Raw genomic sequence first — 12975 nt, 5'->3', positions numbered from 1 at the left:
GAGCTGGAGTTCAGACGTGTGCTCTTCCTATCTGAAAAATAAATACGACTATTTTTCCCTCGGACAATTTTTTATATTTTTCGATTTCTGCAATAAAAATTTAAAAAAAATTTTTTTGAACCAAAAATCGAAAAATCTGAAAAATAAATACGACTATTTTTCCCTCGGACAATTTTTTATATATTTTTTCGATTTCTGCAATAAAATTTAAAAAAAATTTAAGTGACTGGAGTTCAGACGTGTGCTCTTCCGATCTAATATGACTATTTTTCCCTCGGACAATTTTTTTATATTTTTCGATTTCTGCAATAAAAATTTTAGGAAAATTTTTTTGAACCAAAAATCGAAAAATCTGAAAAATAAATATGACTATTTTTCTCTCGGACAATTTTTTATATTTTTCGATTTCTGCAATAAAAATTTTCATAAAGTTTCTCATGTCAGAAATCGGAGAATGACCTTAAAAATCACATGATATAAAAAATGGTGGTAAAGAGTAGTGTGGTAAGTGATGGGGATGAGTGGTGGGAGTGGCGGAGGCGGTGGGTGGTGATGATGGGTAGTTGTGGTGGGTGATGGTGATGGGTGGCGGTCCTGGGGGGTGGTGGTGGATGATGGATCAAAAAGAATTTGTATCTAAAAAATTAAATAATATAAAAAATATTCAAAAAAAATTTTTGTTTAAAAATTAACTGATATAAAAAATTTTCATAAAAAAAATTTTTATCTTAAAAATCAAATGCCATGTTATCTGCATTGCAGCTTTTTTCTTTCAATGTTTAAAAATTCATATCTTCCAGAAAAATAAATATATCGATTTCTTTCTGGGCTTATCTTAAAGATGAATTATGTGGCTATATTCTAAAAAATCGTGATTTTATTAAAAATGGCCGAATTAATATGGCCGATTAAAACGTTATTTTATTGAAAATTGTTAAAATTTGTTTAATTAAAATATAGTTTGGTATAAATGTTATTGGACGTTGTATGGAGTTTAATACGCACCGCGCGAAAAGCATTTTTTTTTTTGAAAATTTATTTTATATCAAAAATTAACATTTGTTTAATTAAAATGTAAATTGGTATAAATGTAATTGGGAGACGTATGGGATTTAATACGCAGCGCGCGCGAAGCGCGCGCCTGTTATGTATGCACTAGTGTTCTTAAATAATAAAATAAATTGCACGAGAGAAAAATTCAGATGTCTTCGAATTTGCAAATAACAAACTTTGATCTTCTATCTTTTAATTTGGAATAGAAAAACAATTTAACGGCACACATTTTACACACACACAAATTACATTGCTCTTCAAATTAGATAGTTTTCTATAAAAATATTTTATATTTCTAAAAATAAACAATTTTCAATGCTACACGTTTAACATTTGATGTTTTCACAGAAAAGTTTATTGCAACAGAACTGAAATAATATCCCGAGTAAAAAAATAATACGAGATCAGATCAGAAATATGTTTATTTTTAATAAAATGGTATATAATTAAATTTTTAATTTCATCTTTGCAATAATGACAAAATGATTTTTCGTTTCTATCATAGTCAGTCTAATCTCGTATCGTCAATGAATTATAATTTGAATTTAAAGAAATTAGAAAACTCCGTCACTAATTATTTTTATAATGATTATTAAACGTTATGTCTACTAGCTCTTATTTGAATAAATCCAAATACGATATTATACAAACAGCCGTTGTCATATTTATGCAACGGTAATTAACATGTTGCAAAAAGATTATGAAGAATGTATAGAGTAACCGTGTAAAAAAACACTCGTTAAATATTTACATACTAATTTTACGTAAAAGCATGAAAATAACGAGGTCTGCGAGATCAAAGCAAAGAAATTCGCCACAATTAAGTACTTTTTGAGAAGATGAGGCTTAAAAGGCAGGATGGTAAAACGGATTTCAGGCGCGCCGGGACCAAGCTGCAGCAGTTACTCGCCAAGGTAATCGCGGCGCAATCATGTTCAATCTCTATCAGAGTCTAAACAAGAAGGACGACGGTGACGGGCAGCGGAATCGCGAGTCGGAGGTGACCGGTCACGACAGATTCTGTCAGCATCGTACCGGTCACTCGAGCACCCGTCGCCGCCGCCGTGCCGTCAACCGCAGGACGCAGAGCGCCACCGAGCTAAACGCCAGGGCGATGAGCACGGCGCGGGGCTCGTTGCGACGGGGTCGCAGCGTGAGCACGGAGGACGAGAACGAGAGCGAGGACGACAAGGGCCAGCATCAGCTGGCGAACAAGCTGGACAATCTGGCGCGGCTGCTCTTCAGCCGCGTGTCAGCGGCGCGGGGATACAAGGATCAGGGAGACGTCAAGTGAGTATTTCGCACAGGGGATGAAAATGCGCGCGTCTTGGTCCTCGCTTTGTAGTCTCGCGCCGGATACGGGGTCGGTTAAAATTAACCGGCGAAAAGACGGAGTCTTCATAATTTATGAACTATGGATTTATAGAGCGGCAGAGAGAATTGCGGAGTTATAAAATTATACGATTGTGTAGGAGAGCTCCCCCAGAAAGTTCAAAGATTATAAAGTTACCGTGGAAAAAGACATTAAAGGGGAATTGTGAAATTAAAGTTGAAGATGAAATTATGGAATTATATAGAGATATGGAATATTACATAAAATCAGAGCTATAATTATGGAATTATGGAGACAATATGATAAAATTATAAAACGTTACAAAATTGAAGAAATAAAAATACGTTGAAAGACGATTAATATTCCAAGAAATTCAAAGATTTCAGAAATAATACATTTTTTATAAGAGGGTAAGTTGAATTATTTAGTTGAGTTATTTCCTTTCGTGCTGAACTTTCAACTACATTTGGTGGGATTGAACACTTGTGAGGAAAGGAAATCGTGTCAAAACGTGAAATATAAATCACAACCCCCCAGACATCCTCCTCCAGGAGGCGAGATGCGCAATGATCCCTCAATGAGCAATGGGTTTATCCCCTCGGGATGTGGTATTATTCACGCATATTATAGCGTACACCGCTCCTCTCCGTATTCTGAGTTAGCTATTACTTGTTGCTGCATCAACGAGACACCAACAGGCGTGCATAGGTAATTATCAATATTGTCGCTTTACGTCAACAATGATTTTCCTCGTTTGCACCATGGCGGCACATCCCCTGATGTCAGATCTAATATTGTCCGCTGACATCATTGTGTATCCTGTTAAACTAGCCGTTTCAATTATTCGTGTCACGCATACTCGGGCAACTCTGTTTGTAAACCGTTGAACGAGCCCGTCGAAGACGCCTCGTACATTCCAGCTCTTATCGGCGCCGAGCATCGATTTCTCGCTTTCGCGCGCATTTATCGTCACGTGCGTTGTAACGATCAACAATCGTTTTGTTTTTCTTTCCATATGATAATCGTTTTTTCGTGAAAATGTCCGATCAGTAATGACGAGCTGTGCGCGACCGGACGTCCATCGGGAGCTTTCGGCGAGCGACCGTCGGGTGGATGGAAATTTCCGCGTTGCGACACGCAGGTAATAATGTTCGAACAAAACGAAGAGTGTCCCGGGACCATAAGATTCCTCTTATCATTCTCGAAGTATCGCAATGCCTATTTTCGTTCTCCGACGAATTCAGACAGCGATACGGAGTCCCGGGACACTCGGCGCGCGTGATGACGTGATTGCATTCAATTCAATTATATTATATTATATTTACCATCGCGAGAGCGCAAGCCGCGTTAAGACCGACGACCGGTGGCGGTGACCGTCTTCTCTTTTTTTTTTTTTTTATTGGATGAAACCCCTTGCAGCCACAGAGCAACGTGGCGCGTTAGTGGTACGCGACCGCACCGTAATCCGTGGCTCGCGAATCTAATCCGCTTTTGTTGCTGCCCGAGGCGCGATAACGCAGAGGAGTTGTCTAGGCGAACGCAAAGCCACGCGGCATCTTTCGACGACAGGTAGAGAACTGTTTTTACGATATATAAAATAATATATGAAAAAGGATATTAAGAGAGAGAGAGAGAGAGAGAGAAATTCTCGAGCGGTTATAAGAACGCATAAATATGTATGCACGGATACGCGTGCTATTTTATTCTGCTGCTGCTTCTTCTTATAAAAGTCTGGCATTCACTGTATCTTTTGTTCATTATTATTCCCTTTAATAATCACAGACAGAAACTTTTTAAAACACATTAACAGCATGTATAATAGATACGATATCTGTTACTCTTTATTCTGCCTTGTCTCCTTCGAAATCCGGCAATTTGCATTTCTTTTTCATTCAATTATATACATTATTCACCTGCTGGATTCTAAACGCAGATCCGAGAGTCCTAAATATTCAGGATAATTAAATCGTCAATTAAAACAACGCTACAAAATCTGTGCTTTATTCTCCAACGGAGAGAGAAGCGAGAAAGAGAAGAGAGAGTATGATTAAATAAGACGGGATGGTCAAATAAGATTTTATGTATTCCCAACAGGAACGGCCGTTACACGGCGCTGAATCACGGGTCAAAATCTGTCAGCGAGGATGGAGCCGAGTACATGGAAATGGAGAAGAGATCCCGCGATCGTGCTTTATCAATTTGTCGTGACTATATCGGGAAAACACCGCGTTTCGTTCTCATTAAACAGCTCAACAACATCGGTGAGTCCTCGTGATTCCGTCGAAGCCGTTGAAGTGTCAAATAAAAAATGTATAGTGTCCTGAAACCGTAACTCATTCCTCGATAAAATTGTAACGTAGCGAAAATCCGAACTTGAGAAAGTAGTAAAATGAGAACAAGTTATAAAAATTTTAAAGCAGAAAAAATTAAAGAACGAAGGAGAGAAATAGAGAGAGAGAGAGAAGTTACCGATGCAAAATCAATAATCTACACGACTTTATATTAGAAACTTTTTTTTTTCTTTTTTTCCCATATGAGCACTTATTGGCCATACTTCGAGAATTTGTATAAAATAGAAAATTAAATTCTTTAATTTATTTATTAATAAAAATTATTTAATTTACTTATTTCCTTTTTATCTAAAAAAGAAAATTGACGGAACCGTTAAAATATCTTTCAGGATCGAGAGTAGATAAGTACTGGTTCATGGTGAGAGACACGTCGCTGAAAACGGACCGACTGTTGACTTTGGTACCGTTGAATTGTAACTGTCCGCTGACCGTCTGTCCCTCCACCAAGGACATCTTGAACAATCTGTTCCTGGCCTTACAACACCCCTACGTCTGTCCTGTCTTTCACGTCGATTTTCTGGAGTATGAGGACCAAACGTACATCGTCCTGGTGCAGCCCATCAACCAGGGCAGCCTCAAGGATCTAGTATACGGCGTAAGTACTTCGTCGCACAGAAATGTATTCAGCTCTTCAGAAGAGAATGAAGAAATACGCGTACGAATTTTATCTTCGCTCTACTTAATCGATTTTCAACTATTTTTATTCATCTTTTTTTTGTCTTACAATTAGTTAAAGTTCTGTTAGATATCACCCTCTTCACACGCTCTTCTTAATTGTTAACGTCTTAATAAATTAACTTCACTCAATAATTACATTCAAATAATGTAAGGTCAGGATAATTGAAGGCCATTTATTTCTGATCGCTAATAACGCAAATAATTTTTGTCTCGGCGCTTTGTATATCCGAGATCCCTGAGGCTGGGCGTTCGAGGGGCGGGGGGGGAGGGGGGAGCTCGCATTTGGGATGATACCCTAGCGAAAACAATGTTTTGTGACAGATCGAGCGAAACTGCTGGAATGAGGACTGGATTCATAAGTATGCCGCGCGAGGCAAGGGACTCACGCTACCACAAGTGCAACGAATGGGACGGCAGATATTGGAATCGCTGGTGTTTTTGAAGGAACGAGGATTTCCCACGGTGACTCATCTCCATTCGGGCAACGTGGTGATTCAAAACGGGGTCGCAAGACTGGCCGGCCTGGAGAACACCCTCTTAGGTTTCACCAGTCGCATACATCCCATCGTGACGTCCCGATTAACGCACTCCACCTCGATCGATATTATATGTTTCGGTAAAGAGCAACATATATTTTTTAATGCAAAGCTTTTCAAAGGGATTTAAAATCAAGCTTTCGCGTTATTAATATAATCAGCTTTGGCGGATACTCTTTTTAATACAATTTTCATGATCGCTCTCTATATGTCTTCCAGCAGAGTATAAAACTTTAATACGATTTTAAATTAGATATCTATATTAGCAGAATGTGTAATATTTTAATAAAATTTTGTATACACTTTTCAATGAGTTTTGAAAAAAAACTTAGCTCAATCCAGTTCTTCAATAAAACGCATGTTATTTTCGAATTTAATTTTATAACAGATGACTTTATCGACGACAATAAACTTATTTTTACATTACCAGGGCATATGCTATTCGAAATGTGCGCCGGCTACGAATTATGCACCTTCAGACCATCTGCCGTCCAGCTATCAGACATCGAAATGTATCCGCAGGTAAAAATTGTTCGCAATAACAATCCGGCATGTCTGTAAAATAAAGTCTATCCATAAAATAACAATCTTAATCATAAAATAAGAAATCTGAATTATGTATTGCAATTTCAGGTCGTGAGATTTCTTGAGTTGATATTCACGGAATCGGAAAATCACTTCACCAGCATAGAGGAATTGTTGATCCACGATCTCTTCCGGAATATCGATCTTCGCGAGATGCGATGCGCGGCCGTAACTGTGAGTGTCCGATTTCTTTCGATCTAGAGTAATTAATGTAAAGTTAACTCAATTTAATTTCCTACGAAATTAACGCGGCTATTTCAGGTATTTCGTCCGACTTTGACACCATCTATAATGAGCCTGCTCGACGGTATTAAACGGCAAGACGCCGGAAAAGGGTGAGTTTTTAAAATTTATTACATATATGAAAATCTACTAATATATATATATTCGAATTCGACGTATAAATAATTATTGGTGTTGCAAATAATTTGTTTCACATGCGCAGCTGGCATAAGACACGCTCTATAAGCGATGTCCATTTAACGCGCAGATTTTGGTAATGAATAATCAATTAATTGCGCTAATTAACAAGTCGGAGTTTAATTGTAAGGACAACATACGCGAACGCTCTATTTTTTTCAGAATTACGAGTATCGACAGCGAGGACGCTTGGTCGCTGAACAGCTTTGAAGGATCCTTACTCACGCAAATATACAACGAGCTTTCACAAACAGCTTTATAAGATGGGAACAAAGTCTATATATAAATATAAATATATATATATTATATAATATATACATATATTTATATTATATATACGTATATTTTATCTTGAAAAAATGCACGTTCCTATTATATTTGCAAAGTGCCAAGAAAACGATTAACCCGTTAATTCTACCATTTATTATAATATAAAGCGCATGTCATAGGATTTGTACAATGACGATGTAAAGATGATTTATGGGCTTTCTTCACCTTTATCTTCGCGTTTATCCGATACAGATAAAAAGAAAATTGTAAATCATTAAAAATAATTATTTTTTTAGTTATAATTCTAGAAACGAATAACACAATCCCTCACACACACACTCTTTATAGAACCTGAGAATTATTTTAGATTTGTAATTAGACATTAATTTTAAATTGTGAGAATTACAATAGAAAAAAATCAGATAATAAATAAAATTGGGAAAAGCGTAAATTGAGCTAAACACCACTCGAGTTTACATCATTTCTTTATTCACGCTTAAAACGAAGTAGAAAAAGTACCTGGCATCCCCTAGTCTTACTTGAGTTCTCTTTTAAGTTGTAACAGAGAAACAGTGCCTTCATATAAATATGGCTCACAACGGGTGTAACTAGCAGTTATTTTATTATAGCTAACTATTTTGTCAGCTGGTTATTTTATTCATTGTTAACATAGCCAATTTGTCACCGTAAAACAACAACTCTGACCACTTTCATTCTTTCGGAATATTTTAAGTTATTCGTAAACTTTTTTTTTCAAATTTCGAAATACAAATTTAGTCAGATCTGATAAGATAGTATTATCTGCGCAATACGTTCGCCGAAAACATGGTAATAGAATCTTTTAACTTTTTAGTTTACATGATTAAAAGCAAGAATTATTGTTTACTGGTGAAAAGGAATGTCTTCAAGCTCGTTACACCGAGATGTTCAACAACATGGCGCAACTAGGGCTGCGCTTATAATCCTCAGTCAGGGGGGGAGGGGAGAAGGTGGCGATAGCTCAAAACAATTTGATGAATTATATTTCACGTTATGAGCCACCAGTTTCAATCTCGCTCCCAGGGGTCTCGGGTTCCTCGTCGTTGTAAATATTCTCCGCCATTTGCCATACTTGCATTATGTTATCCTCCGATACCGAGCATATGACCCACGGTTCGTTCGGGTTCCACGAAAAGTCGCTGATTTTTGCGGTGTGACCTCCGTGTATAAACTACAAAAACATTTAGAAAATTATTGGGGAAACTAAACCTAAATAAAAATATTGTAATTTATATGTGATTGAAAGAGAAAATAATATACATATAAATTTTTTGAAGAAATGTTTTCGGTTATTTATTAATTTCGTAAAATTAGTTTGCGTAATTACCAGAAGTTCGGGCGGTCCGTCTTCGGCATCTTCGCTGGACTGTTCTTCGCCGATCTTGCTGAGATCCCAGACATGTAACCGTCTATCTGTACCACTGCTTGCCAATATAGTTTCGTTATGTGGCGACCATTGGACTTGGAAGATCTCATCTTTATGCGATTCAAATGAATGCAACTTCAATTTAAGATTTCGCAAATCCCAAAGCGCCACAGTCTTGTCCGCACTGCCAGTAGCCAGTATGAATTCAGAATACGGATTGAAGCTCAAGCAATTTACTTCAGCAGTGTGAGCATCAACGGTATGACTTGGTTTACTAGTATTGTTGCATCTGCAAATATGCAAAAAAAATTAACAATTAAGTTTCGTAATACACACACACACACACATATTAAACAATTATTTTAATAGCATTAATATCAATTGTATTAATAAAATATTTTTTTCAAATGGTTTTTTTAGAGAATATCGCTTTTCTCAAAATTTTTTATCACATTAAGTTTATGAAAATTTTTATCTTAAAGTTAAATCTGTACTCTCAAGTCGTCCTTAAAATAAAATAATAAAATAAATATAATCTATCTAGAAGTCTAAGAAATATTTATGAATTGTATTGTTAACTAAAAATTATAATCACCTAGTGTCCCAGATCATTAGCTTTTGATCGTCAGCGACTGAACCAAACAAGGATTCATGTAATAAATGCCAAGCGACGTCTTCGACCACGGCTGTGTGTCCTGTAAAGATAGTTTTCGCATCGATAACACGATTTTCCTTCGGTGTGGCATTGATATCCCACAAACAAATCGTGTGGTCGTCAGACGCGCTAAGTAAATATCCATTAAGATTCGGATTCCATGAGAGTCCGTAACCTTCCTTTTGGTGTCCTCGCAATCTGCAATTGTAATATTCAAGTATATAACAGTTATATTCATATAAATGCTCTGTATCCATGATACAGTTGTATGACAAGTCGCGCAAGTACCTAAGATCTGGATGACATTCCCCGTTGGGATCCGGTTTACTGGGATGTTTGGTATAATCAAATACGAGCACGTCGCTCGAGGGAGTCTTCGTTGCAATCACACATGGATTTTGCGGCATGAATCGCGCTCTATTGACTTCGCCTTCATGATTGATCTTGATTTCAATCTCGATTTTACCGCTCACGGAACCAAATCCACCAAATTCACCCTTCTCATTGTCGTAGTGTGAGGCGTCGAATTGAGCGTCTTCATTCGGAAGTTGGACGCTAGCTATGAGCAAATGATTTTGTTCGTCCGAAGTGTGAGTGCCCAAGATTAGCCTGTGAATTGAATAATCTTTTCCCTCAGGTCTAGTGACATCGGGAAGCCATTGAGCCGTTAAAGAGGGCCACTCCAAAGCATGTGTCATGACAAGATCGTATAGAAACGGTGTGTTCTTTTTCCATATTTTATACTCCTCGTTGATAATACGTTCCTCCACCGCGTCGTCAAAGCCCTCTGAACAAACAGCGGCGCTTAAATCTCCTTTTACATAAAATTTCTACATCTTAGAAAATACATGAATAAAATGTATGAGATCATATAAATATAATTACTAGGTATAACGTAAATTATCTGATACACGTAAACAATTGGCGAGGCATAATAGACAAAAAAAAACTGCTGGATGGGTTAGAAGATGGAGATGTAATATTAGCAAAAATAACGAGTTTCTCGTCATTAAGATAAAAACCACACAATTCATCTTTTCAACTAGTTGCACAGTTTTTAAGGGACATTTCAAATATGATTATAAAAACTCATGTTCATGTATTAGTTTATATATTATTCCAATTACAGGATAAATATTACAGAATGTTTTATAGCAATTACATCACCTCTTATCAGCTGTGTGGTTCCATCCATTGATTGAATACTCTCTATAATTGATTTGCTTGCACTCTTATTCAAATCAACTTGTTCAATCTTACTCGACTCAGCTCTTTCAATTTTATTCGACTTAATTCCTTCCATCTTATTCGACTCAACTCCTTCAATCTTACTCGACTCAGCTCTTACAATTTTATTCGACTCAGCTCCTTCAATCTTATTTGACTCATTGTCAGCTTCTTCAATCATATTCGACTCAACTAAAATCTTATTTGACTCAGTTTTTCCAATTATATTCAGTTTAATCCCTTTTTTTTTTAATTGGTAGCACATATGTAGAATTGTTTACTCTAATAAGATTTTCCAAATTTTTTTTTTCAACACTTGATTTAATATTTTTAAGAGTATTTGCATAACATGAACGACGATTTCATCCTGATTCCATTGGAAGATCAGTGAAAACTAACTAGCATAGACAATAACGGTGTCCCTTATAATAATAAATGTGTAATGTCATATAAACAAATTTTAAGGTTGCTTATAAGAAATGACTAATAACACGCGAACATAAACATATATCTTGATAGATGTATTCATATTTTTATTTTAGTGAATCCTTATGTAAAACTCGTTCATATGCAATAAATTCAATTAAAATGTATGCAAGAGTTTCGACATACATCTGACGACTAGATGCATGTTCAAAATCACTTCCCACGACTGTGCAACCAATCGATGAAAAATATATTCCATAAATCTATTTTTACAAGAACCATACTATCTCGCCATTTGTCCTATAATTTATCACCATCGCACACTCTACAGTATATATATATAAATTTTACATTTTTACTAATCATATGTACTTTAAAATTAAAATGGGAAATGTATTTATGCAAATATTAAATCAAATCATTGAAAGCTATTACTCTTATTGTTATTTATTAGATCAAGATACCGCAAAGTTGCAATAATTTAATTACAAGTACTTTGTGGCAAAATCAAAGAAATAATCGTTAAAATCAATGAGAATCTTTTCTATTTAACGTGCCAGAGTGGAATTTTCTCGAAACGCGCGCTTATATAAATACTTAATAAACACATACGTTCAAACATCGATTTGAAATCATCGTCGCGAGATATTTCGTGTGTATCTGTTACAAATTCCGTTTTATATATACGTGTGTGTTTATACATATATACATATTTATACATATATATGTATATTTATGTATATATGGTGGCAAGTATAACCGCACCGGTACCGGGAACGCGGGATTTTCGCGGCTCTCGGGCCGTCACGAGCACGTGCAGGGGCAATCGTTCGTCGTTCGAATTTACTTCTCATGCTTCCAACCACGCGACGAAGGCAAGGAAGGCGAGGCGAGGAGAGGCCACGCCGTGGGAACTGTGGGAAGACGGCAACGTATCGGTTTCGCCGAGGCGTCCTTCTCCCCGGGACAGCCGGCCGAATGTTTTGTTTTTCGCGAGAAAGTGAAGCGAGCACGGCCGAAAGCGACGTAAAAGAATATGCGTATCCTTACCGCCGTCCTTGTCTGCCATCATTTATCCTTCGTAAGTTGGTTAATTCGAGAGATAATTGAAGGACAAAGTAACGGTCCACAATCCGGCCCGCCAAAATCGAGAAAACACCAGACTGCCGACACCAACGACTCCAACGAGACAGGGACGCTCAAGTCCGGAGCGCGCGGAGAGCGCATGCCCCGTTTGTAACGCGGCGACAGGAACGAACGGTCGATTTCCATTGCTCGCGAGGGAACAAACCAATCCAGAGTCCCTCATTTCCAACCCCACTCCTCACGCGCTGTGAGTCTTGCACAGTGCCAGGGCACGAAACATAAATGCAAATAATGCAATACTAAAATCTGGCCGGCTTACCCCCGTCTGGGAACAGGTGCCAATTGAAAAGAAGAAGCGATACTAAAATATCGAAAAATCCATAAAGTCTACTTTTTTGCAATAGCCGTTAAAAATTGACTGTCATAATCGATTATTTTTCTCACATTCGATTTATGATTGGTCAATTTTTAAGGATTACAACTTACAACACCGACATAAGGCATGTAGAATGGGTTTTAAGCTTATTTTATACATATAGCTAAAAAATCGAGTGTCTCCCCACCTTAGAAGTTAATATTTAATAATTATATATATTAGATAAGCATTATAATAATTTTCATTAAAGAATATAAAAAATATATATTATAATACTCTTGTATTTAAGTATAATTTCTGATTTTAAATTAAATATTTGTTTAATATAAAAATATAGTATTTATTATAAAAAAAGGATGAGAAAATGTCTCAAATATCAACCTATATATTTAAATATTCTTGAAATATTCTGCATTCATAAAGAATATACTATTTATAAGGTACAAAGAGATGCTCAAACATATGGGTTACATGTAACTCTCGTATTTTTTCTTACATTATTGCCTGCATTACAATTTACACTATTCTCTCGATCGACATTATTATTAATTTCTCAAGAATACGTTTGCAATAG

The 12975-nt window shown here is 36.6% G+C and overlaps 2 protein-coding genes and 1 long non-coding RNA gene across 10 annotated transcripts; 1 reads left to right on the top strand and 2 right to left on the bottom strand.

The window, feature by feature from the left end:
- Positions 1-1968: 1968 nt before the first annotated feature.
- On the top strand, positions 1969-7692 carry LOC105451417 (slowpoke-binding protein). Of its 3 annotated transcripts, none has more exons than XM_011691849.1 (9): positions 1969-2343; positions 3806-3955; positions 4481-4647; positions 5067-5332; positions 5737-6031; positions 6382-6473; positions 6585-6710; positions 6798-6871; positions 7119-7692. In XM_011691849.1, exons 1-9 carry the CDS (start codon positions 1985-1987, stop codon positions 7216-7218), a joined length of 1629 nt encoding a protein of 542 aa, XP_011690151.1. In that variant the 5' UTR covers positions 1969-1984; the 3' UTR covers positions 7219-7692. The 3 variants fall into 3 exon arrangements, with proteins under 3 accessions (XP_011690151.1, XP_011690152.1, XP_011690153.1); XM_011691851.1 differs by lacking the exon at positions 1969-2343 and adding an exon at positions 3244-3527; XM_011691850.1 differs by lacking the exon at positions 3806-3955.
- On the bottom strand, positions 6294-6661 carry LOC105451416. Its single transcript, XR_974583.1, has 2 exons — positions 6577-6661; positions 6294-6506 (listed from the first exon to the last, which is right to left on the bottom strand). It is a non-coding gene; the product is annotated as an uncharacterized LOC105451416 (long non-coding RNA).
- Position 7693: 1 nt separating the features above from the next.
- Positions 7694-12161, bottom strand: LOC105451418 (probable histone-binding protein Caf1). Of its 6 annotated transcripts, none has more exons than XM_011691855.1 (6): positions 11990-12161; positions 10454-10712; positions 9575-10100; positions 9227-9484; positions 8593-8920; positions 7694-8436 (listed from the first exon to the last, which is right to left on the bottom strand). In XM_011691855.1, the coding sequence occupies exons 2-6, from the start codon at positions 10692-10694 to the stop codon at positions 8257-8259; spliced, it is 1533 nt and encodes a 510-aa protein (XP_011690157.1). In that variant the 5' UTR covers positions 10695-10712; positions 11990-12161; the 3' UTR covers positions 7694-8256. The 6 variants fall into 6 exon arrangements, with proteins under 6 accessions (XP_011690157.1, XP_011690154.1, XP_011690156.1 ...); XM_011691852.1 differs by having other exon boundaries at positions 10454-10705; XM_011691854.1 differs by having other exon boundaries at positions 9575-10073; positions 10454-10705.
- Between the last annotated feature and the right edge of the window lie 814 nt (positions 12162-12975).

The sequence above is a fragment of the Wasmannia auropunctata genome, unplaced genomic scaffold (assembly GCF_000956235.1).
Source record: "Wasmannia auropunctata unplaced genomic scaffold, wasmannia.A_1.0 LD336052.1, whole genome shotgun sequence".
Classification (NCBI taxonomy): domain Eukaryota; kingdom Metazoa; phylum Arthropoda; class Insecta; order Hymenoptera; family Formicidae; genus Wasmannia; species Wasmannia auropunctata.
Note: the sequence above shows the minus strand (reverse complement) of the source record. Positions and strands in the feature narration are given on the sequence as shown.